The sequence below is a fragment of the Melopsittacus undulatus genome, chromosome 9, assembly GCF_012275295.1.
Source record: "Melopsittacus undulatus isolate bMelUnd1 chromosome 9, bMelUnd1.mat.Z, whole genome shotgun sequence".
Classification (NCBI taxonomy): domain Eukaryota; kingdom Metazoa; phylum Chordata; class Aves; order Psittaciformes; family Psittaculidae; genus Melopsittacus; species Melopsittacus undulatus.
Window position 1 is genome coordinate 38,875,881 of NC_047535.1, and position 23,708 is coordinate 38,899,588.

The 23,708-nt window shown below is 35.2% G+C and overlaps 2 protein-coding genes across 5 annotated transcripts in view; one reads left to right on the forward strand and one right to left on the reverse strand.

Annotated features, from left to right (window-relative positions):
• Window positions 1-23,708, forward strand: part of CENPP (centromere protein P) — a 137,174-nt gene that overhangs the window by 8,040 nt on the left and 105,426 nt on the right. For 3 of the 4 annotated variants that reach the window (XM_031042343.2, XM_034065930.1, XM_034065931.1), the window contains exon 6: window positions 3,673-3,769. In XM_031042343.2, coding sequence (XP_030898203.2) covers window positions 3,673-3,769 — 97 coding nt within the window. The remainder of the gene's footprint in view (window positions 1-3,672; window positions 3,770-23,708) is intronic. The other variant, XM_034065929.1, reaches the window with a different exon arrangement.
• On the reverse strand, window positions 6,317-19,263 carry OGN (osteoglycin). The gene is made up of 7 exons (XM_005141562.4): window positions 19,059-19,263; window positions 18,202-18,454; window positions 12,961-13,045; window positions 10,898-11,056; window positions 10,080-10,282; window positions 9,486-9,581; window positions 6,317-9,019 (listed from the first exon to the last, which is right to left on the reverse strand). Exons 2-7 carry the CDS (start codon window positions 18,367-18,369, stop codon window positions 8,849-8,851), a joined length of 882 nt encoding a protein of 293 aa, XP_005141619.2. The 5' UTR covers window positions 18,370-18,454; window positions 19,059-19,263; the 3' UTR covers window positions 6,317-8,848.

Below are 23,708 nucleotides of genomic sequence, written 5' to 3' on the forward strand. Positions count from 1 at the left end.
GTTTTCCATGTCCAGTTTCAGGCTTTTCCAACTTGCTCTTTATTCTTCAGTGCATCAGATGCTCTTAGAATCTTGATTCCTACTTCTTCCTTCCCTTTCCTTCCATTCTTGCTGTATTGTTTATTCTTTTCAGCCTCCCTACCAGTCATTCCTTCCTTTGCCTCCTTGGCCTAATCTTGCTAAATCCGCTGTCTAGCTCTGTTCCATTTCCTCTGCTGGCCTGGATTTTTTTTCTGCTTGGTTTTCTAATTTTTTTTAAAATACGTTTTTCATAATACGTGACAGCAAAAGGGTCTTTAAGAGCACCAGAGTTAAAAACTTGGCATTCAGTTGTAATTTCCAAGCCCATCATGCTTTGGAAGAACACAGAGGAATGCTAAAACACTTGAGCAACATCTTTTTAAAAGAAGCAAAATTCAGCAGGCTATTTTCAACCAGGTACTGCTGCAATATATAATACTTACTTTTAGAAGATACATCATTCCTTAAATATGTTGTAATAATAAATACATATGCAAATGGATCACATTATTTAGTCTTCTGTTTTGGATTTTACTTTTGTCCCCTTTGAACCAATTATTTATATTACACTTTATTACTGTTAAGGACCACAACATCTATGAAAAATCATCATTTTTTTTACTTTTGTTTTTCACTTGATATCTCATTAATTGTAGAGTTAGTTCACTGCTGCATGGATTACTTAGTCAAATAAGAGTTTTCAGATGATTTCTTACATCCTACTTTTTACTAACTAGTTAGAATTTAGAAGTTAGAGCAAGGGATTTAGGACAGGTCTGCATTTAATATATATTAAACACTGCATGGGCAAGGTATCCTGGAAATGAGGGGAAACATGAATTCTTCCCATGGCTGTAAGATTCATTCTTTGGTTTTATATGTTAGTGCAAGCAGTCTTGCATACTGCAGTGAGTTAAAATAGATTTTCTCTCTTTAAATAGCTAAAGGAGCATATTAAAGGAGCTTTAAACACTTTTACAACAGTTAAGTTTCTTACATAGTTTTGTGTTTTTGATACTATTTTGTAAAAATGAAATAGTGTTTGGATGAGAGTCATGTGATTTTAACCTGATACAGAGTTACTGTCTGCCTGAATATGTTTTTTGCTGGTTTTGGATGACTTCTTTGTTATACGGATGTTGGCTTTGGAGATGGGTGTTTTTTGCTCCCAGTGGATTTTTATTTTTTTTTTCTTTATCCAGTGACATTTTGTAATGCTAAATTCTTTCCAAAACAAAAAAGAGGCTTAAATTTTTAACATGCACTCTATTAGTACCTTGCTTATTTATACCAAGTTCTCTTAGCACTTTAGTGTTTGTTGTAGTTGGCTTCAGCATTAGGAATTAGGCTAACTTAGTCTAATTAGGAATTATTGTTTATGGGTACTTTAAGTGCTGTGAGCCATTTACCTGAAATGATGCTCTTACGCAGTCTTTCCCTTGCAGATACAGAAAAGCATGTCTAATGTGTATGTCTGTTCATGCCAGCACAGGTTTTCCTTTTTTTTTCTAGACACTGAATCTAGTGTTCTATCTTGGATTTAGCCAACCCTGTATGTGTACATGAGATAAGTATATGCTCAGATATAATTGGAAGCCTAACTTTTACATCTGGAACTGGTTCTTTGAACTTCTTAGCCAAAATTGTGTCTTTCTGCTTGGTGATCTAACCTTGAAAATTTTCATCTGCTATATTGCCTAAAGATGAATCTGAAGGGAAAGAAGGAATAAAACCAAACTAAAGGTATAATGCTAAAGCAAGGACATAAGGTTTGTGATAGTCTTTTAAATTGCATAAAAATGGATACTCATGCCAACTTTTAAAAAAAGAATCTTAAGTATGTAGTTTTGTAACAATTGTTACCCTCTTCTAGGTATGTAGATTTTAAAAGTATATTGCAGTGTGTATAGAACCATGTTCACTAGACAGTGAGATGTGGGCAGTCATTACTAAGTCTTGACTTTTTTTTATTATAGTATATGTAGATTTCTATATGTACAGTTATGAGTTATGGTTAAGAAAGGTTTCCAGAACATAAACCTACTCAGCTATTGCAAACCAGTATGTGTCTGCATTCTTCCAGGGGTTCAATTTTTGCCTGTGCTGCCAGCAGTTTTTTCATCTTGGCCTGATTTTGTTGGCAGCTATGACTACTGTGGTAACTTCCTCTAATGATGCTGTTCTTTCCAGGCTAGGATGAAACTTGTGTGGCTTTTCCTTTACATTTTCAATATCTGAATGAATTTGATATATTTTTTCCTATTTATGTTTGTGTAACACGTTAAGCATTGCCATTCTTGTATAATAAACACAGCTGGATCAAAGGCACAATTCTGCCTTGAATGGCTGAAGTAACTTAGTAATACACTGTTGCAGCCATTCTGTTAATGGCCTCAAACTTCCCCTCTCAGCTGTTCTGAGGATCCAAAAAGAATAGCTAATGTTGAACAGAAAGGATAAATCACATGTAGAATTTAGATCCTCTGTAACTTTCTGAAATATTCTCGAATATCTCAGACATATTCTTCAGTCAGGTTTTGTAAGCTTGTGAAATCCTGTATTAGTAACTGAAATGAATCTTTGTATTTTCAAAGTGGTGCTTGCCAGGTATGTTTTCACAATGGCTAATAGTCTGTTTCCTTTGATTGTGGCTTTATATCAACAATGCCATGAAGCTCATCACCCTTATGATTAAAGAATCGTGTTGCTTCATGTATTGACACTTAGCTTTTGTGGCATTCTTGTTCTTTCCATTCTTGCCATGTTTCTTTTGTAAAAACTGCACACCCTTTTCAAGCAGTTTTCCTCACTCCCCTGACAACATTGAGTGGATCATTGGCTATTTGGCAGTTTATGTCATCTTAAGTTGTCACCTTTCCTTTCTCTGTCCTGATTCTTATATTAGTAGAAATTTGAAGACTAAATTTTTTTTGTTGTGTTTTTCTTAAGAAGAAATTAATCCAAGACCAACTTTTCTCCCCTTCGCCACAAAGCAGCCTCCTCCCAGCTATTACTGTCTCTTTCCTCTTTTGATTAGAGCTCAAAATCTGTAAATATGATCCTAATAGTTGCTGTCACACATGATCTAATGAACAGACCTTCTTGCTTACTGGTTTCAAGGTTCATTTTGAAAAGCTGAGTGTCATGTGAGAGGCGGCAGATAACATGTCATGTAAAGATTTAGTTGAATAGGACAAAAGATCTCAGGAATATTCAAAACTGATTTTGATGCAATTTGGTAAATCTTCCCAGTTGTAGGTTCAAGTTTTACTATGCAACATCTTGAAAGTTATTTGGTAAATAAGAGTATGATGTGAACAAGCACAAAGTTAAATTAAGATTTTAAAGGTGGCTATTTTGTCAGTTTATCACATTTTGCATCCAAGACTAACTTGATTACTGCTTACCTTTCTGAGGAGTTGAAAATATTGGTTTATAAATGAATTCTTCAATGTTTTCAGTTTCTACACTACAGTGTTTTTTCCTGTTGTGATATTTTTTTGGGGGGGGGGGAGGACAGAGGAATCTATCTCTGGCTTCAAAGTTGAACAATACTGAACACAATTTCTGGAAGAAGTGCAAATTTTAGGCTGTAGAATGGTACATCGGATTAATACTGCTTGGGTTAAATGGTGTATTTTTCTTTTGCAGCAGTGAAAAATGTGGAAGTCTTTTAACATTTTTCAGAAGTCTTTCATCTTATGCTGAGTGGTATGAACATCGCAGATGCACCTTCCTACATTTCAAGGTAGTGTCTATCAAGCTTTTGTGTCTTGGTGTACTGTATTTAGTTCTTTAAGTAGCTCATCAAAACAGAGCAATGGAGGTGCAGAATATGGGAATCTTAATTTTGTATGTTGTGAAGAGTATTAGCCCTTGCTTAGTGTCTTGATTTTTACCATGCTATTGTCATGTTCCTCACACATGGGGGAAAATAGGAGTATCTGTGCCTTTCTGTTGGGAAGTAAGACAGATTTTCATTGATATTACATTTTATTTTGACCAAAATAAAGGCAAAAGAGGAAATTAAAAGAAAATAACATTTGTAGTCTTTGGCATTGACATGTTCTGAAGGACTGGATCTGTCTCTTGAAAATGGGGCAGCAGGTATTTGGGCAAAGTGTTTTACTTGAATGTGAAATAAACTGTTCCTCACTCTTAATTGGAACACAGTATATGAACTTTGTTTTAAATTGCCATAATTTGCCTTGTTTGTTTTTTCTTTGTACCTATTTTAATTAATCTTTTAGAGTAAAAATACTGTAGTCTGGCAGACACAGAGCATCTTAATATGCTGCTTAATGTTAGAGGAGGATGTTTAGTGCTTAATTATGTGTAGGGTTTTTAATTCAGTTTTATTTAGCTCCAGCATTTACTGTCATTAAACTCAGCACCCTCTTTACTTTTCAGCTATAGCAGGAAGTGGGAACTGCTTTGTTTCCTACTTTTTGAATCTTTGAGGACTTTCTGAGTTCTGTGCTACATTGATTTTTAGCATCAAGTCCATCAGATTAAAGAAAAAAGTACTGAATTCCGATGTTAAAAAAGTATCCTGTCCTCAGCTGAGTAACAAACTGATGTTGTCTAATCCTGCTGGTTCTTGTACAAGGACTTCTATTTAATCCCTCTGTAGAGAAGGTAGAGCACCAAGGGCTGTATGGCTTTGTGTTGTTGGTTTCTTGTTTGGTTTTTTTTCCCCCACTTCACTTGATGCTTTCTGATGCTTGGATCAGCCTAATGACAGCAGTCACTGTGGTTTCTGGGACAGTGATTCGGTGAACTGGTTTCTCTTTAAAATTTATTACAAAAATAAAAAGCAAAAGGGAAATAGGTCTGGAGATTATTTTTAAATTGTGTGTATCTTAAGCAGTTTTTGAAGTATTTGTTCAGACATGGAGTGTAAACAACGAAGGGGTGTGTTCATTGCCAGATGTGTGAAGATAAATTCATGAAGACATCTTGCAAGTTCGTCAGTATTACAAATATTCTGTCTAAAAGTATTTTTCTTTCTGTGGACAAAGGTGCTGTTGAGAAAGGCAAACCAATTTGGGAGAATATTTATCAAGTATGGTTGACTTTGTGCTTATGAGGAGTCTTTAGGCCTTCTTATTTCTGCTAGCATTAGTGATGATTTTATTTAGAAATAAAGGGTTTAGAGATTGAATCTGACAATTCAAATACCAGATTGCTAAGAAGAATGTGTATTTATAACTTAATATTCTGTACTAATTTGTGTGAAATTAACTAGAAATATGCCTTTAATATATAAAAACAACTGAAGAGTCTTAACCTGGTAATATTCATACTTGAACAATATTAAATATTGAGTCTGTAATCTTGGTATTTATTTCTTTTTCCTACATGCTTCCTAGACTTCAAGTGTAGAGGCAGGTAACCGTGTGCAGTATTAGAGAGACTATTTGGGATGGGATTTGGGATTTATGTTTTTCTACCCATTTGTTATTTAAAAGAAAATTATCTAGACTGTTAAGTAGAAATAGACAGTGCTTCTAATAGTATTCTAGTGGAATCTATTAGTTACAGTGTACTGTAAAACCAGGAAAGGTAGGTTATTTTTTTTCTTTTAGTTTGGTACTTGAGAAGAAAGGAATAATGTAGAAGTGATTGAATACTTGAAATAATAATGAATGAGATGAATGACAATTGCAAGTTTAAAGCAAAGTTGGTCACCACTGCATTTCTAAAAAGTTGACTGTCACAAATAGGTTTGTAGTGAGAGTTTTCCCAGTTATCAAGGGTGATGGTAAGGCGCATTACTTGAATTAAGTAAAAACCAGTTTGAGATACTCATTGATTTGACTGGGAGCAGACTTTCCTAGAAAACAGGGGCAGATTTAGATTGGTGTGAGTAGAGCAGTGTCCAGTCGTAAGCATTTTGTGCTCTGTGTTTTATGCTCCCTGACATTGTGCTTTAGCAGTTGTGGGGTTTTTACTGAAATAGGTTAGTCTACAACTTGAATGCTTCACACACACACACAAGGATTGAGCATACAGTTGCTAATCTCTGCTGCTGCTCCTTTATTCTACTGAGAAATTCCACAAGGTGGTGCTTTAAATAGATTTTTGAAGGGAGGAGTGACACGTTCCACAAAGTTTTCTGTATGGCATTACTTGTATGGCAGGTCTTATGATATTGCCCCAGTAAATACTGTGTCCGCAAAATGGATTTATGTCTGCAAATAATTTTCTGATCTCAACATGCTTGACGTCTGCTGTGAGGGTGAACAACTTGGCATGTTGGCGTTGCTGGAAAAGCAGATTGTTGAAGCTGATATTGATAAACAAGAAAAAAATTCAAGTTTTATTGGAAATACCGAACAGAAATGAGAGATAGGAAAAAACCAGAATGGTTTACATTCAGCTTGATATTAGTACTGGTCACACAAACAGAAGGTAAAAACTCCTGCGTACTGAAGCCCTTCTCACTTAATGGTTTGAGTTAACTTGCTATGAGTAGGAAAAGTAAATTAAAATATAGGAGATAAATTATTGCCTGCAAGAGGCATAGCAGTTGTCTGCTTTGGTTTGCTCACAAAATATTAAGAGTTTTCATTAATGTTACTATTAATACTTGGTAATTTAAAAAAATATCTACAACATTTTAATGCAAAATTAATGTGGTAATGGTTAGGTCTTAGAATGTTTACATGTGTGTATATATTGCGTAAATGTGTCTATATTTGTGTATACATGTAATTGTTTTCATAGGAAAAGTTTTGATGATATTTACTGATCTTGATAATGCTGGAAAGAGCTTTACTTAGTAGACAAGATCTGTGATGAGAATAAGGTCAAGGGCCATTACTTCTGTATTAAACTTCTAGCTGTGTTTTATCTGTCCTAGGCATTTATCAAAAGAGGGATGGGAGAATTGGTGGCTTGCTTTTTTCTAGTATAAATTATGTTTGAAGTTGGAATGTATTTTTACATGCTTTAGGGTTATATTTTTTTAGTTTTGCTAAAAACCTGGAAACATTAAATTTTTGTGATGTAGGACATTGAATACAAAGTATGATTTTCACTGTCCGACTTGGTTGTGTTCTCAGTTATATTAAGACAATGGAATTTCTTGTTATACCAAATAACTTAAAATGGAAAATATTGCATTGCTTTGTCTGTCTTGGGTAATGGGCTCAGGGCAAAAATATTTTTGTCCTGCATTTTATAATTGCATTCTCTTACCAGAAAGATGAGCTCACAATTGGTGATTGACATAGTTACTTAAAACGTGACTGAAAGCCACTTAGGTCTCAACACTCTTAGTGGCAGGGTATTGGTTTGTTCAGTATTAAGTGTGCACTTAATTCCCCATAGCACAAGCATTAACAAATTCAGGGTTAGCCAAGCAAGATAAGCATAACTAATAAAAAATATCTTGTGAAATTATTATTCTAGATTAGTGGTATATCATCATGCATTTGATGCTTAACTATTTCTACAGATTAGGAATCTATACTAGCTTCAAAATTAGTATGAAGTTGATGTGATAACAGTAACTATCACATTGTTGTTTTTGTTTATCTGAAGAGTTTACACAGGTGGTAGGTATTTGAGGGGAGAAGCTGAAAATTAATGTCAAATGTGTAATTGTGTAATTGGAAACATTGTATCCTCTATCAAGTATGTCCTGTTTCAGGTGAACTGACTGTTGAGACCTGCACACACAGGTTTGCATTTTTAATCCACTGTATGGTTTAGAGTGAAACAAGGCTTGAAGTTAACATTATTTTTACATTAAAAATAGAAAGAACTTTTGAATTTAAAGATCTGATTTGATTTTTTTTTTGTTTTTTCCTAAAGAGCAAATGTATAGCTATACAAGGATAGTTCCGTTTCTTTGCACTGGTGTCTAGCTGAGATTTTCCTTATTTACAGGTAATATGGAACATTATTTCAGCTTTGCTGTTAATTATATTGTCACATTTTCTTGTCAAGGAAAAGCAGGAGAACAAAGCTTGGTCTGCATCATCTGTTAATTAGGAAGATACTTGGAGTCATACTATACTGTGCTTTGACTATTGTATTAAAATGGGAAGCTGGTGTTGTAAAAATGACTTGTGAGTACAGCTGAGCAAAAATTATATGTTCCAATTAAAAATACCTTCTGTAAAAATATAATGTATATATGCACATACAGGTTATTTTGAAAGCAAAACAGAAGGACATTTAACCCATCTTTGAAAAGTTCCACTTGCTATGTTGCTTGGTACACTAAGCCTAATTAGGAACTATGTTAATTTTCCACAAACCAAGTTTTTAAGGAACTTTTAGTGAAGTTCAGTGTTGAGAAGTTCTATTTGTAAAGATAACTTTCTTTAGTATGCAACTTCATCCAATACATTTTTGAAGGTCAACTGAAAAGTTTAATTTCAAGTTTAAAAAAGTAGCATTGGAATTAAGTTGTGATTTCTTTGTAGCTTGCTCAGTGTTTGACATTCATCTGAAAATGGAATGAGATGTAGTAATTGCTCAGGGTAGCGGTAAAGAATGTGACCAACCAATTAATTGTATGAATTTTACCTACACATAAAGAATATGCGGTGAAATGAAAGTAGAGAAGATATGTGTGTGCATATATGTGTTTTTAATAGAAGAGATTCTGAAAGCATGGGTGACATTGTAACTAGAATATAAAGTGACTGTTTGGAAATAGTTCTTTAAGAAGGAAACCATGTTTCAACATAGTAAAAGGTTCTGGGAAAATGGCATTAGTAAGGAAGAGGGTATAAACATGTAAACAGAGGTAAAAGAATAATCTTTTCTTCCTATGTTTAAGGTCTGGCATGTACAATCATGTAAGTAGTGGCTAGTAGTATGTTCCTACAGGCAGTGTTCTCAAGCAGGAAAAAGCATTAACATGCTTTGCCAAGAGGATTGGATTGCCTTCCATCCTTATCTCATCCATGAATGTGCGGATGTAACGTGTGTTATTAGATTTGCAGAACGTGTCATCGGTGATAGTAGTAATATTGTTGTACTGCAAAACAAAACAAAACATAAACACATATCTTTATACAACCCCCACAGATATTGAAGAATTTTCAAACTTTATTTCTCTTACCCTCCCATTTTATTGTCATTGGAGTTGATGACACATAGGAATCAAATTTCTTCAATCACTGAGGTGATAAGCAATTTGAGGTTGTTACTGATGTTTAAAATGTGTTATTGATAAAATATCATTGCTTATTTTTTATGATTTCCTATCGTTGATATACAGAAATGACTGAGAAATTCTTGCATGGTAATTATCTAAAACAAATTCAGAACTTTTGTATAGTTGTGGCAATACAGATGAGAGGTAAAATGTTTGATCTGGAGGAGTGTTAGCTGTAGCACAACTGCAGAGTGAACCCTTTTTAAAAGGCAGTGAGTTTGGTTTGAAGTATCTAACTAATGAGGCTTTTTTGTAATAGCATGGTAAAGAAATACTTTAAAAATACCTGAAGGTGAAGAATACGCAGACTTTCTGGCAAGTTGAGGGGAACAGATTCCAGTGCGTTATGTCCTAAGTAGAGGTAGGCCAAGTTTGTCAGTTTCTAATAGGAAGAAACAGAGATTATTAATGTTAATATTACTTACTTGAACTTAAGTAACTTGTGCCTCTTAAAGGACATCAGTAATTTTTCAGATCACATAGTCTGTAAAGGGGTCTCACATAAAACATCTTTTGCTGTGAATGTTGAATTCTGCTGTATCAAGAAATTCACAGACCAGGACTTCTTGTGTTTTAGAAATGTCACTGTCAGCTTATTGGCTATGGTATTTGAGCCATCAGTTTTTGAATTGAGTTTTTCTTTGCATGTAGGAGAGAAAGAAAAATATTTAATAGAAAATGTTTGTGTATGAAGGACATGAGAGAGCACGTACTCAAAGGACTATTCCAGAGTGCCTTAAAAACAGAATAAAAACTGGAAAGCTTCATCGTGGTTTGTTTATGTTACAAAAATGCAGAAAATTTCATTTAGTGCTATACTGTGTAGCCTGGTTATTTACTTTATTTACTTTAGTTACCTAAATTACTGTCCCTTACTTACCTTAAAAGCATTTGCTTTGATTCCTCTGCTCTTGATTCTGTTTTGGTTTGCATTAAATGTTGTTAGTTTGGGAGGTAGAACAGGAAGTTTTAGAAGTCGATTTTCAGCAAGAGAGAGTTCTTCCAATAACAGAAGCTTTGAAAAGGCTCCATCTTCTATTTCTTCTATCCTATTTCCACTAAAATCGATTCTTCTCAAGGTAGCTTTACACAAAAGAAACAAAAATCTAAATATTGAATTTATGTAATTATATGGCATGTGAGGTGTATGGTTGTATATAATCAGTGTTACACTGTTGGCTGCATTATCCTTATTGTCATCTACAAATGTAAACACTGTTAAAATATGGATGAAACCCACATTTGGATTCACTCATGGCCTTAATAAAAATTCAAGGATCCAGAGTGTTTTCCTTTTATATTATATTTTTTTCTTTATTAACAATATTATTTCAGTAATTCATAGTTTGTCATGTTGTAGTGTGCAATAGCTGGGAGAAAAACGCCTGGAGCATTTGAAGGAAAAATAGTACCTGGTCATTTAAGACTGGCAGAGATGCAGAGTTCAGTTTTATTTTCAGCAATCTGCTCTTTCTCTTGCATGGGATTATGTGGGAATATTAAGACGTATACATGGCCCAGCATGGGTTTCTACATAGCTTCCACAGTTCCTTTTCTAATACAAGTGTTGAATTAAATAACTAATACACGTGATGAAATCTATTAAGGTATAAAGTACATCTTATTTTGGTAACTTGGCATAGTATTAAGGGATGACAACTTCAAATAAACAGAAATTAAAACTGGAATATTACTTACTAATGTCAGCAAAATCTGAGGCTGCTATCCTTTTTATTTTGTTAAACCGTGCATAAAGATATGCTGTCTCTTTTGGCAGTGGGGGTACAGCTTCGATGTCTATTTCCTCACAGTACACTGATCCACTTAGACACACACAGAGCAGACAAGTAGGTAAATCTGAAACCAGATTATTGTGAATAGACAGTTAAAAGTTATTCAACTAACTAAAGCTTTAATATTCAAAATAGAAGTTTCCCTAGTTTTTTAGATTTCCCACTTAGATTTAAAAAAAAACCAACTCTGTTCCCATCAAGTTCTGAAAAGAGTTAATATTCTGAACTTTTGAGATTTGTATTATTTTATTGTGAATAATTTCCCTGTATATATTATTTGTTCTTATCTGAGCATGTCTTGAAATGCTATGAATTGATCTGAATTCAGTTTCATTCTTTAATCGGCTTAGTATGACAACTGCAACTCTGTGACCATGTTAAATTCCAGCTTTAGAAGCATTCTCATGAGAAGAGAAATCCATGTAGAGGAAACATGGCAGTGCTCACATTTGATCCTGTAATTGCACTGGGGCATTTCTGGCAGGGTCACCTGTACTCTGTGGTACTCCTAGCTACTGCTCTGTCTAATTCTTTTCATAGAACTCCAACAGTGATGATTATAAAATTACTGTAGGCAATCTATTTGAGTTTTTTACTGAGTTTTTAAAAATGTTTTTATAGCTTTTATTTTAATTAGTGAAACTCTTTATCTTTTTAAATGCTGTTTAAGCCCATTAAGACTTGTCCTGTCCCTCATAGACATTAGTAGAGCATTAGTCATTTCTGCTTTGCTTTTAAAATCATGTATAACAGCAATATTCAAACACTCATAATGACTATGGGTTTCAATCCTGTTTTTTCACCACTGTTATCTGATCTCCCGTTTTCCCTATAGAGAGTTTTGGTTAGCTTCCAAATGAAGTACAGTACTCTCTGTAATACAGAAAGTGGTGTCATAATACTAGGTAGTTTATTATCAGTACTAGCAAAATAGGATCTTCATCCACCAGTGGAAAGTTACAGAAGTAGCCAGTCAGTGCTGGGAAGCCAACCCAGCATGTGTATTTTTTTTCTTACAGAGGTACTGCAAAGAAGAGACTGAGATTTTGAGCTTTAGTTCTGTGACTACTACTGTTTGTTGGACTTCAGAGTTCTGCCCCATTTGTCTTTTTTGGTACAGTATCTTGCTTGGCATGCTTGACTGTAGGACATTGTGGAACAATCATTTTCAGTGTTGTTGCTCTTTCAAAGGCAACAGCCTTTTTGCTTCTCTGTGATTAGAAGCTTTTGTCTTAACAGATTCATTCCACTTTTGATGAGGGTTTGTTGAGAGATGCTATTTGATAATAACTAACCTTGATTAAAACTCCACTTTTGGTGGAGATTGACACTCTGGTGGTCTTGCTGAATCATCAGTTGGTTTTGGAAGTTTAGATCACAGACACATCAGAATGTGTCTCTCGGTGCTCTATTTGGTAGACAAAGACTTTGGCCTTTCATGTTTAGAAGTCATTGTGGCTTGTTAGGAGAAATCTGGACAATATACCCTGGAGCCTCTAGGAAACCTAGGCTGGTGAGAATGTGTTTTAACCATTGATCTGCCTGAGTATCAGATGTAAACTGTGGAGAGAATAACCGGCTCTTTGAAGAAATCTATTTAAGGAATGTAAGCACATCATATTTCATCATGACGTGGTTAAACTGCAGAATTTACTGGGGTGTGTATTTTGGTTTTCATGTTTGTCTTGCCTAGCTTATTGAACTTGGATATATCTCTACAGCAAATATGATGTCTGTAGAGATTCTTATAACCTGTGCTTTGTGTATTCAAAGTTTACTTGAGCATTCTTTAACTTTTTTCCAGCCTGCTCCATCAGAAATAAGACCACCTTCCACAGAAAATATGAAAGATACTTGTAAATTAAAAGATTAATTCTGTAACTGTTGTCATCCTTTATATATTGTATTCATATTAAAATGTTCTTTAGGAGAGCTTAAATGGTACAGTATTCATATTAATTAACTTACTTGTATCCTTTGTTGGTTGTGCATTGGTTTCGCTGTCATCTCCTTGCAGTCTTAGAAAAATGTCAAGAGAAGTATTTGTTCCGTCCTTTGTGTAAGAGCAAATGTTATTTTCAAAAACAAACAGCAAACAAAAAACCAGGATCTGAAATAGTATGTCTTTTAAAAATGAGCCTCCTGTGACATACCACTTTATGACATTTAATGTTTAAATTACTCTTTTATCATATTAGTCATCCAGCATATATTATCACTTCTATACATGAGCTGTTGGCTTTGAAAGGCAAGAAGGGAAGCTGGTGCTGCTAGTGTTCTTCATAAAATTCAAGTTCTTTAGGAAAAAACAGCAGACACAAAATAAAAATAGATAATATAGATCACAGTGTGGGGAAGGAATATATAAGCAATGGGTGTTGTGAAGATAGTAGATTTTGCCCAATGTGCAAAATTTGATAGGATTCTTGTGTATATGTTGTATTTTTTGTTGTTGCTTTACCCAAATAATCTCAGTAAAATACCATTTCCTTGCATTTAAAGTTGCTCAGAATTCTCTGTTGAGGTAGTCATTACATCTTTAGAACTGCAGAACAACTTAGTTTTCTTAGTTTATAAACATGTCTCTAGCAGGTATTGGGTGAAATTCAGAAACTGGTTTCCAGTAACTGCACTTAAGTCTGTTTTAAGACATGGGCAGCTATCAGAACGGGTCTTTTGCGATGCAGGGAATGGTACTCAGGTTTTCAGTGAATACCACAGAATTCTGAAGAATTACATATTTCTAGAATTACAGTATGCATACAGTGCGTGTGTATGCATATGATTTGCATGTATTAAAGTTAAGGGGGCTTTTTAGGTTGATTGTTGCAATTGTTCTTAGCTATCATCATTTGTTGTTTTTTCTGATGGGGAACACTTGTAGGGCAGAGTAAGACAATATGCTTTTGGTCTGCGTGGCTATTGAAAACACATGGAGAAAAGCACATTACGGGGTGTGGAAGATGTTTTTCTTTTAATGTGCGTAAGGATCAGTCCCTGGCAGGAATATGGTCACTTGAAGAGAGCTTCTTACAGACTGTGTGAGTGCTCACTAGTGACCTGATTGGTTTCTCTTTTTATTTTTTTAAATTTTCCCCCTCTCCATGTTGCCTTGGGCAACATGATCTAGTGTGAGGCATCCCTGCCCATGGCAGGGAGGTTGGAACCAGATGATCTTCAGGTTCTTTCCAACCCAAACCATTCTATGATTCTTTGTAGCACAAAGAGTTCGTTTTCAAAAGCAATGTGAAAGTAATGCTGTCAAGTTACTTTTGACACTATGTGTATTTAGTATTTGGCTGCTTACATATACTTTACTGTGGGAATTTTTTATGTTCTGCAGAATAAAACCCTCAAACTTGACATGAAGCCTGAGAAACAAGTATCTTGGCCAGCCTCTGTCGTTTTGACCCCTTTTTAGCCTGTGAATCATCCATCCCTTGGCTCTTTCCTGCATCTGTTTATCCAGGCTATGGCTTTTTTTTTCCTTGCTTTTTATTTTGTGCCTCTGGTTTGAGATCTGTTAATTTGCTCTAGTAAGACTTTTATACCCAAGTTAAAATGCTGGCAACAGCTTAAGAGTTGCAGCATGAAATGTCTGTGTAGGGTAAGAATGTTTGCAGTGTTGGGAGTAGAGGAGCTGAGGCTGTGAGCTGAGCAGTTAAACACAATCAAGCAGTGAATCTTAGAGGTTTCTGTGGAAATGTTCAGCTTGCATAGCTGTGTTGATAAGCATGTGAAGATATGGTCCTCGACTGAGGTATCTGTGCCAGCGGAGACTTCTGTGTACATGGGCTTATAACAGAACAAATGTACTTCTATTGTTACAGTTTGCTAGGCACATAAGGGACATTTTTAATATGCTTCTTTGAAAAGCATGTTTGCTGGCATAGCATAATCTGTACCAGGTGTATATTTCTAGTACAGTATCCTGCTTGAGGTGTGATCTATGAATGAGTATGCATACGAGGTCTTTGCAACATATAATGTGCGACTAATTTCTGCAGTCAACCAAAAGTTAAACAAGAGATTGTGTCCCTGTCCTTGCTGCCCCCTCCCCCATGAAAAAAAGAAAAAAAAAGAGAAAAAAAAGAAAAGAAGAGAGGGAAAAAAAAGAAAAAAAAGAGGAAAAAGAAAAAGAGGAAAAAAAAGGAGAGTGGAAAAAAAAAAGCACTATTGTTGTGGTTTAAGCCCAGCTGGTAATTCAGAACCATGTAGCCACTTGCTCACTCCCTTCACTTTTGTTCCCTCCCTGCTCCTGGAGAAATGGGGAGGAGAATCAAAAGTATGTAAATACCACAGGTTGAGATAAGAACAATCCAGTAACTAAGATACCATACAAAACTACTAGTACTACCACCAATAATAATATTAATGGTAAGGGAAATAACAAGGGGAGAGAATATAAAACTAAAAGGGGAAAAGAAAATAATAAACACAAGTGATGCACAATACGATTTCTTGCACCTGCTGACCAATCCCCAGCCTAACCAGAGCAGCAACCTGGCATTCTGGGTAACTCCCCACCGTTTGTATACTGGGCATGTTGTGGTGTGGTATGGAATACCCCTTTGGCTAGTTTGGGTCAGGTGTCCTGTTTCTGCTTCCTCCTGGCTTCCTGTACCCCTCCTCACTGGCAGAGTGTGAGAGACTGAAAAAGTCCTTGATTGGAGTAAACATAACTTAGCAACAGGCAAAAAGTCTTGGTGTGTTATCAGTGTTGTGCTCAGACTAAAGTCAAAAGCACAACACTGCACCAGATACCAAGGAGAAAAATAACTGTTACAGCTGAACCCAGGACAAGTATAAATAACTAATTTATCAGAAATATTTCCTGGTCAGCTGCAAAAATTCTGAGCCATGGAATACCAGTGCAGAAGATTGTTTGGATTATAGTCACAGCAAGTTTATTACTTGCATATGTAGGGAAGGCACTGATGGAATATTGGCCTGCTTACATGCCTAAATTCCACCTGCCCCTTGCACTTTATTCGACAGACATACAAAATCACAATAACATTTTACATCTAAATACTTTAACAATCTTAAAGCTTCTGCAAAGATTCTTCTTTATGACACACAAGGACTATAAAGCTGGTCTATATATAGCATGGTCTATATTCAGTGGAATAAATCAGTCCAGATATTGAGATGGTGTCCAATTGTATGGTTCTGTTGTGGAAATTAAGATTTTGTTTTAAACTTCTAATACTTTATTCAAGATGGAGGTGACTGTGGTTTCAAATAATAATAACCATAATACATTTTGGTTGGCTGACCTTTTTCTTAGTAGTAGTCAAAAGGTTGTGGTTTTTTGTTGATTGCTAACAGATTTCTTCTGATGTTTTCATCAGAATACAATCTTTTTTTCTGTGTTTTCAAACTTACAGTATTGAGTTAAATTCACCATGCAGGATAGATTTCTGACAGGGCATGTTTGAGGAAATTGTTGGCATGTATTTCACTTATAGTTAACACTTGAAATATTCTAGGAGCTAGATTTTGTGCAATAAATGAATAGAGATGTGATTGTGCGTGACATGATTTAATCTGGGAATACTGTATCTTGTATAGATGTCTTTATAGAACATAAGGAACTAATTTATTATTTTGCAATGAAAACATGTCATTGGAGACCTGACCTGATGGAACCAATCCACTGCATTCCTAGAATTACCCTAAGCAGGACTGTTGGCCTTCAGGAGACCTCTAGTTTATAGTACTGCCAGTACAGACTTTGGTTAGCCTGTGGCACATCTGTTGGCACCATTTCCTTGTAGTTACGCTCATTATTGTTCTTTTCACTGAAACAGTAGCATATTCTTATTAGAATGGTTTTAGTAATGAGGGTCATCTGATGTTGTGCCTATCTAGTTAGCATTAATGGGTTTAGTATTTCTTAAAATTTACTCATTTGAGGGTGGATAGCCCCCTGCTAACTATGGGTTGTTTAAGCAATCTCTTAGGGGTTTATGAAAACGTGTTACTTCATCATTATGGCAGCTATCACATTTAAAAATACCTTAGGCTCTTTTTAATGTAAATATGTAGCTGCTTTTTTTAGTCTAGCAGTAGCAAGCAATAATATAAGAATTAGGAAAAATATTTAACAAATACGCAGAAGAGATTTTTCTATACATGTGCTGCAGTTTTTAACTTATACTAATTATCTTTTGCTGCTTATCCTTTTTCTTATTTGACTGAGTTATTGTAAGAAGTACAGTTAATATTAATGAAAACTTCCTTGAATTTATTACTTGGCTTTTACCACTTTGTTCACATATGTGGCATTTTCCTTGTCACTAGCCTTGGGATAATCATTGTAAGTTTTAATTCCTGATTAATGTTGTATCTTGTTCTCTGGATGTGTGTCATTAAGGTCCTGTCAGAGGCAGTCTGAACAGAGCTATGACGTATTTAACTGTACATGCCAGCTGAGGCTGTTGCACTTGATTTAACTCTCCTGGTTTTGCATCTTCTGCTGAAGTGTTTAAATTAATGGGTATATATGTGGAGCACACAGCAAAAAAGTTCAGAGTGGACCATTTGGGGGTGCTTGTGAATGCCATGAGGTATAGCCTTTATCAGTACCTTTAAGAACCTCGAAGTGTTAACAATATAGGTGACTGCTGAAGGACAGGATGTTCCACAGTAGTTCAGGACTGCTAAACTATGGAGTTGCAAAAAAACCCCAAACCTGAAACAACCCATCTATGAAAAAACAAGGCAAAGAACTTGATAGTTTGGTATCAAAGTCAACAGAGAAACTAGTTTATGCTGCCAGATTATGTCCAATAAAAAGTATTGTTTTAAGTATTACTTTGATATTAAAAAATAAATTCTAAATAAAATCACTCTCCTTGTTTTTAAACAAACTTACTGTCTTAATACAATGTTACTGAAGTTGTAGAGCTAGTATACTAGTATATCCCATTCTTAACTCATACAGCAGTAGGCAGTAACTACAGCAGAGTTAAAAATGATGCTTTGGTCTTACTTGTGAAAGCCTGTCTTCTGTGGGTTTCTCAAACTGTAGCAAGGGTAGTATTTTTGTGGTTTTAATTTGAGTGGCTTTCCCGATGTCTGAAACCATTGTGTTTTGCTATTATTGTAAGACTTTTCCATAAAACTTGCACATATGCATGTAACACCTCACTCATATAATGCTTAGCAGTTAAAAACATTAAATTCATAATATAAATGAAATACCTTTCTTATATCCTTGGATTGAATTTCATAATCTTGTTGTGTCAGGCTTCCCATGGTAACATCTGTATCATACTCATAAAACAGGAGTGGGTCTTGCTGTATTGGTGGTGCTGCATTTACCAAAGGTACAAATACGAACAAAAAGAAAGTAGTCTGCAGACTCTTCATTCTTGCACGGGACAATGTATCTGGCTTTCAGTGAGCTGGTGAAGATCTGCTCATGCGTTGGCTATGGAGAATACTTTCTTTGTGACTGGAAATGAAAATGCAATCTGTCAAAACAATATTTAAAGCCTAGAGGACTAGTTGGCAGGAGTTTCTAACGCATAAGGAACATGGAACAATTTTTAACTCTTGATATTCTTCAATTAGACTCTGGCATTATAAAAGCTGTTCTTAGCATGAAAAGAAAGTGGGAAATAGCAAAGATTATTTTCCAACTAATAAGGAAAACACTGTCTTAATTGCATTTGCATGTTTCCCAGTGTGTTCTTTTTGTTAATAGCAAGAGGATTTTGTAATGCATTTTATGAAACATTTGGAATTTGTATAGCTGAACTAATTAAAATGAGAGAGCTTCAAATGCATTTTTCTCAGTTGTCAAAATAATGATTTTTCAAACCCAAATGCTTTATAACAACAATAATCTCTCAATCTGCTTTTGAAAGCAAAAAGAGAAGATAACATTTTACAGGTTGCATACTTTTAGGGCAGGGGGAGAAGGTTGCAAACATAATCTTTAAGGCATTTTAAATACACATGCAGTACTTTTAAAAATCTTTACACGTTTTTTCTGTTCACTAATTGTTTTATTTAAACTCTAGGTTAATATAATTTTAGGAAAAAAGTCCACTTACTGTTTTAGTAGATTCAGAGTTCTTCTGTGATTGTCATAAATCCAGATATGCTTATCTATAGGTTAACCTGAAGCGGATTGATGAAAGAGTAAATTTGCAGATTACATCCAGATTGTTGAAATGAACACTCTTTCAAAATCTGACAGTCTGAAAAGTGCTTTCTGTGAGATAGAGAATGCTTTGCCAGCATTCTTTCCCTAGGGTAAGAGGTAATATCCTGGAGCAGGGGGGTTGTACTTTGAGTAGCTTTGTAAATGTTAAGCCTGTCTAGCTCATCCTACTTTTGCTATTACTTGTTAAAATGGGAGCTTTAAGCTTTGTGATGATAAACTCTTTAAAACTGCTAAAGCTTTTTCTGTAAATCAGATTCTAATTGTTCAAACCAGAGGTCTAGAACAAAGCATGTGTTATCCATTTTGTCTAATGGTTTAACTAAGAGACAAAGCAGCTGCTTTCTGAGAGGTAGAGCCAAAACATACGTATACTGTATTAGTCACATTTTACTAATAATAAAATGTTGTATATGTTCAGAGAAGTTTCACCTAAGTATGAAATGGAAACTTTTCAGTCTGAAGAGTGCAGGAAACAAAAAATACTTTTTTAGTATTGTGTGTGTGTTGAGTTTTTCAGACAAACCATGACTAAATGCTTCATTGAATGCCTTGACAATTTATTGAAAAATTGGTTTTGCAATAAATACTTCCTTTGAGTAAAGTTCTGTGTCAGTTCTATAGATAACTTAGCACTGTCCAGGTGTAGAATTTTCATCTGAACTACAAGCTGCAGTTTTCTGGGTTTCTAATGCATTTCTTCCTCCCCCATCTTTTCCTTATTATGTCTTTTTGGCAGTCAGTACAAATGGGAGCCAGATGACTAGCCTAAAAATTTACAAAGTAGCCCTTGAGTCTTTAAAAGTATGTAGCAATAAAATCTATTGGGAATATATGCAGATTTACATTTCTCTTTCATTTTCAGACTTTTTTTCCCTATATATCAGTGTTGGCTAGAGTAATGTTGGGAATAAAGAGTGAACCTATAAATGGTTAAATTATCTTGGAAGTGCTGCCTTGCTCAGAAACCAGATACCTGTAGTAAATCTGCAAATTGGAGAGTGGCTACAACCATTTGCTCTCTAAACCTTTTTTCCAGTTTAGGTTACCACTTTCTGAACTCACTAGGACTTTATAAAAATGTTTTTATTTTAGCTCATATGCAAATTAAGGATGTTATGGTTTGGACTTGGAGTTTGCTCTAGGATAATAAATTTGCTATAGGTATATAACAAATATAAATGGAAGAGGCTTGATAATAATGGACTTGGACTATGAATCACCTTTGGTTGCTCTTCAGCTGGAACAACAAAAGTTTTGAAGTGGTCGGGTTAAGGTAGTTTCTGCTGCAGTACATGGGAACTTGCAGTGGGAAGTACTGTGTGTGATAGAGGGGTTGGGTTTGCTGAGGAAGCAACCAAAAAATTGCAGTGTCAATAGTACCTTACCACCACTCATGGTTTTATGCATGTTTTGGAAGTCATGACTGCAGCTCTGCTTTCTACTTGTCTCTTTCCAGCTGTCACCCCATTGCCAAGTAAATAGGTTAAGATTATGTCTGGCTCTGGGGCATCCACATTTTTCCAATGCTTGAATGTACTCAAAGGGTAAATGTTCTAAGGGAAAAGAATTAAGCAACGAAGCTGAAAGTATGATACAAACTATTAAATGTATTTGTTACATTCTTCTGATGATTTATTGTCTAAGTTCTGAAATCTTACAATCCAGTCCATGGAATATTTTGGAAATAGCTTAGGTTTTGAAAAAAATATATATATACACACACATATATATATGATAATTTTATAAAAACAGCAAAAATTGCTAGATAAATAAGGCCTTAAAAATTTAGGCAGTCTTCATGCAAGAAAATTCTTACTTGCTTTGATATATTAGAGGAGAAGAGGCTCTAATGTTGGAAGATTTTATTAACAACTTCTGCAGAAGACAGTCAAAAGTCTGGATTCATCAGGGACACAAGATTTCAGTGGTATGTTTACCATAAAAAACCACTGTGTAATGTGTGTACTCACTATTTAAGCATTCATAAGAAACTCATAAACACTTGTTTAGAAATAAGTTTGAAGAGGGATATGTTAAGCAATTACTTTGGCATGATGTCATCAAGGTTTACCTTACAATATAGCTTTACTGTCACTTTAAACTGTCAGTGCCAAATAAAGAAGTAGACTTGTCCTGTATTTCATCTACTTGTCATCCATTGTGCCAGGAAGAAGAAAAAGCATCAACAGATAATTTAAGATAAAAATTGTTTTTATCTGAACATGTAACAGCTGCTCGTACCCAAGGAAGGGGGAAGTACACGTGCAAGTGGCTGCAAACAAGGAAGGGATAGTATTGCTTTTTTCAGCAGCAGTGCTGCTTTATTCTTGAAATAACCACAATATTCAAATAATCTGAAAGGAAAAAATGTGATTCATAGACATCAGCAATAGGGAAGCTGTCAGGAAGTATTCACCCTGACAAGCAGAAAGTACTTTCTAAGCATTAAGTGCTGTGAAGTTTGATGTATACCTATCTGTTGTTTGGACTGTAGTTGCAAGGTTCTATATACTTAGAAAGTGGTTTCTTTTCTGAAACCTAAGCAAGCTGTGTTAACTCACTGAACTCCAGTTTTTGAAAAGAGCTATGATGAGGTGATTATGCTTTCTGATTTGTCAGATGTGCCTTTTTTTTACCCATGTTACTTCATTTTCACTTACTGACTTCCCCACAAAATAATTTCACCTGCAATGTTAGGCATTTAAAATGCTTATTTTACTAATTGTGTTGAAATGGAATCCTGTCTTAAATAAGAATGCTACAAATTTCACCACAATTTTGTAAGGATATGAAATGTAGCCGAAGGTATAAATTAAGTGTAACACCTCTTCTAGTAGAGGGAATCCAAGTCAGTCTAACAAGGGACACTTGCATTTTGGATTCTGCTTTCAGACAAACTTAACTTTAGAGGATAAGGTTTGCCTACAGAGTAAGTATAACATTTGTTCCATGGTGTTACCTTCTGTCAGGTTAGACAATGAAGAATAAAAAGCTTTTAGGAGAGAAAAAGAGGATGGATGGGAAGAAAAAAGTTGGATGAGATACAGACAGCAGAGATAGGAAAGGTATGGGAGAGGAAGGCAGAAATTAAGGTAATTTTCCAACCTATGCATGTTGCCAATTTAAATCCAGCATCTGGGAAGGAATCTAATATTTAGTACTGTTTACATGTCAAGAGTAGGTAAAGTAAAAAATCAAGCTGAAAATATCATAGAAGCACTGAGGAATGATTTTGTTTTGCAGGCAGACAAGTGGATTTTGTATATTGTTTCAACTGGCTGATGTCCAGGTCAAATTGAGCTTGTCTTGAAGTGGCCTCGTATTCTGACCTGCTCAGAGCTTTAGTATGACTAGTTCATTTCTATTCTCAACTTCCTAGCAGCACTACAAAAGGCAGATAAAAAAGATACCTTTTTTCTTAAAAGTTAATCATGCAGATGCATACCACAAAGCTGCTATGAGCAGCTCTCATCCATCATTTGTTGCCAGAGAAAATTACACCCATTTAAGTGGGAGGGCAGTTTTCATTTTCTGTGAGTTTTGGCAAAAATCAGTTCTCATAGGTGCTAGCATGTTGGTTTTGTTTGTTTGTTTGTTTTATCATGTTGGTGCTTAGCATTTTGTACTTAATCCTTAGCAGCTAAGTACAAAAATTATAGGAAAGAGTATGTCTGTACTTCTGTTAGCATTGTTTTAAAATGATGTAATGTGTTTTGTAATGGAACTGAGGGTTGGTTGCTGATAATTCTTACTGTGAGGCACTTAAGTCTTGTTCCTGGTGAACCCCTGCAAGGTACTGAAGAACTGATTGACCTAAAAAAAGCCAGATAACCAGAGGCAAAGTAGCCTTCCCTTTCTCGTTGCTTGGAGATTACTTCTCCAGGGTGTCTGCAGGAATTACGTGGAAGCAGGGACTAGCAGTGCCTATATGAAGACTCATGATGATGTGATGGGAGGCATAACACTAAGAAAAAACAAAGGAAGAAGAAAAATGGAAAAAACCCCACCAAACAAAACTTAGCACTTATTTCTGGGGTGCATGGGTTAATAGGGCTGTGAGGCAGCACTAGGGAGAGTGCTATAAGGTTGCTATCAAGATATTCCTTATGAAATAAAGCTGAGATTCTTTATTTTTTAGTTTTAAATACTCAGGTTTGTTCTGTATTTAGGCAAAGAAAGTGTATTTTTGCAGCTGCTTTAAGAACTTGGCTTTCATCTTGTATCATAGTCTCTAAAGGACAATGTTGGCTGGTTGTGTAGTTTGGGGGTTTTGTTATTTTTTAAATGCCTTGGAAGAAAGTACTACGGATTATTGCTCAGCTTACTTATGCCTAATGAACGCTGGGAATCACCTATGCAGAATGTTCAAAAGTTAATTTCTTCTCTTGGGTAGAAATGTGGCAGTGACAGAATGAGATAGGGAGAAATTACGAAAGCTTTTAAAGACCTTATGATCATTTACAGACCTAAATACAATCCTGAATTTTCTCTTGTATGTGATCTTTTTTTTTCCTCCATGTGGAAGGTAACATGTTCA

What these genes read in the sequence shown, in the direction of transcription:
- OGN (XM_005141562.4), bottom strand. Translation starts at nt 18,369, where the DNA reads ATGAAGAGTCTGCAGACTACTTTCTTTTTGTTCGTATTTGTACCTTTG. An exon ending in ACAACCAACAAAGGATACAA is followed by an intron (nt 11,057 to 12,960) that starts GTAAGTTAATTA and finishes ATCTGGTTTCAG; the next exon opens with ATTTACCTACTTGTCTGCTC. An exon ending in TCAAAGCAAATGCTTTTAAG is followed by an intron (nt 9,582 to 10,079) that starts GTAAGTAAGGGA and finishes TCTTCCTATTAG; the next exon opens with AAACTGACAAACTTGGCCTA.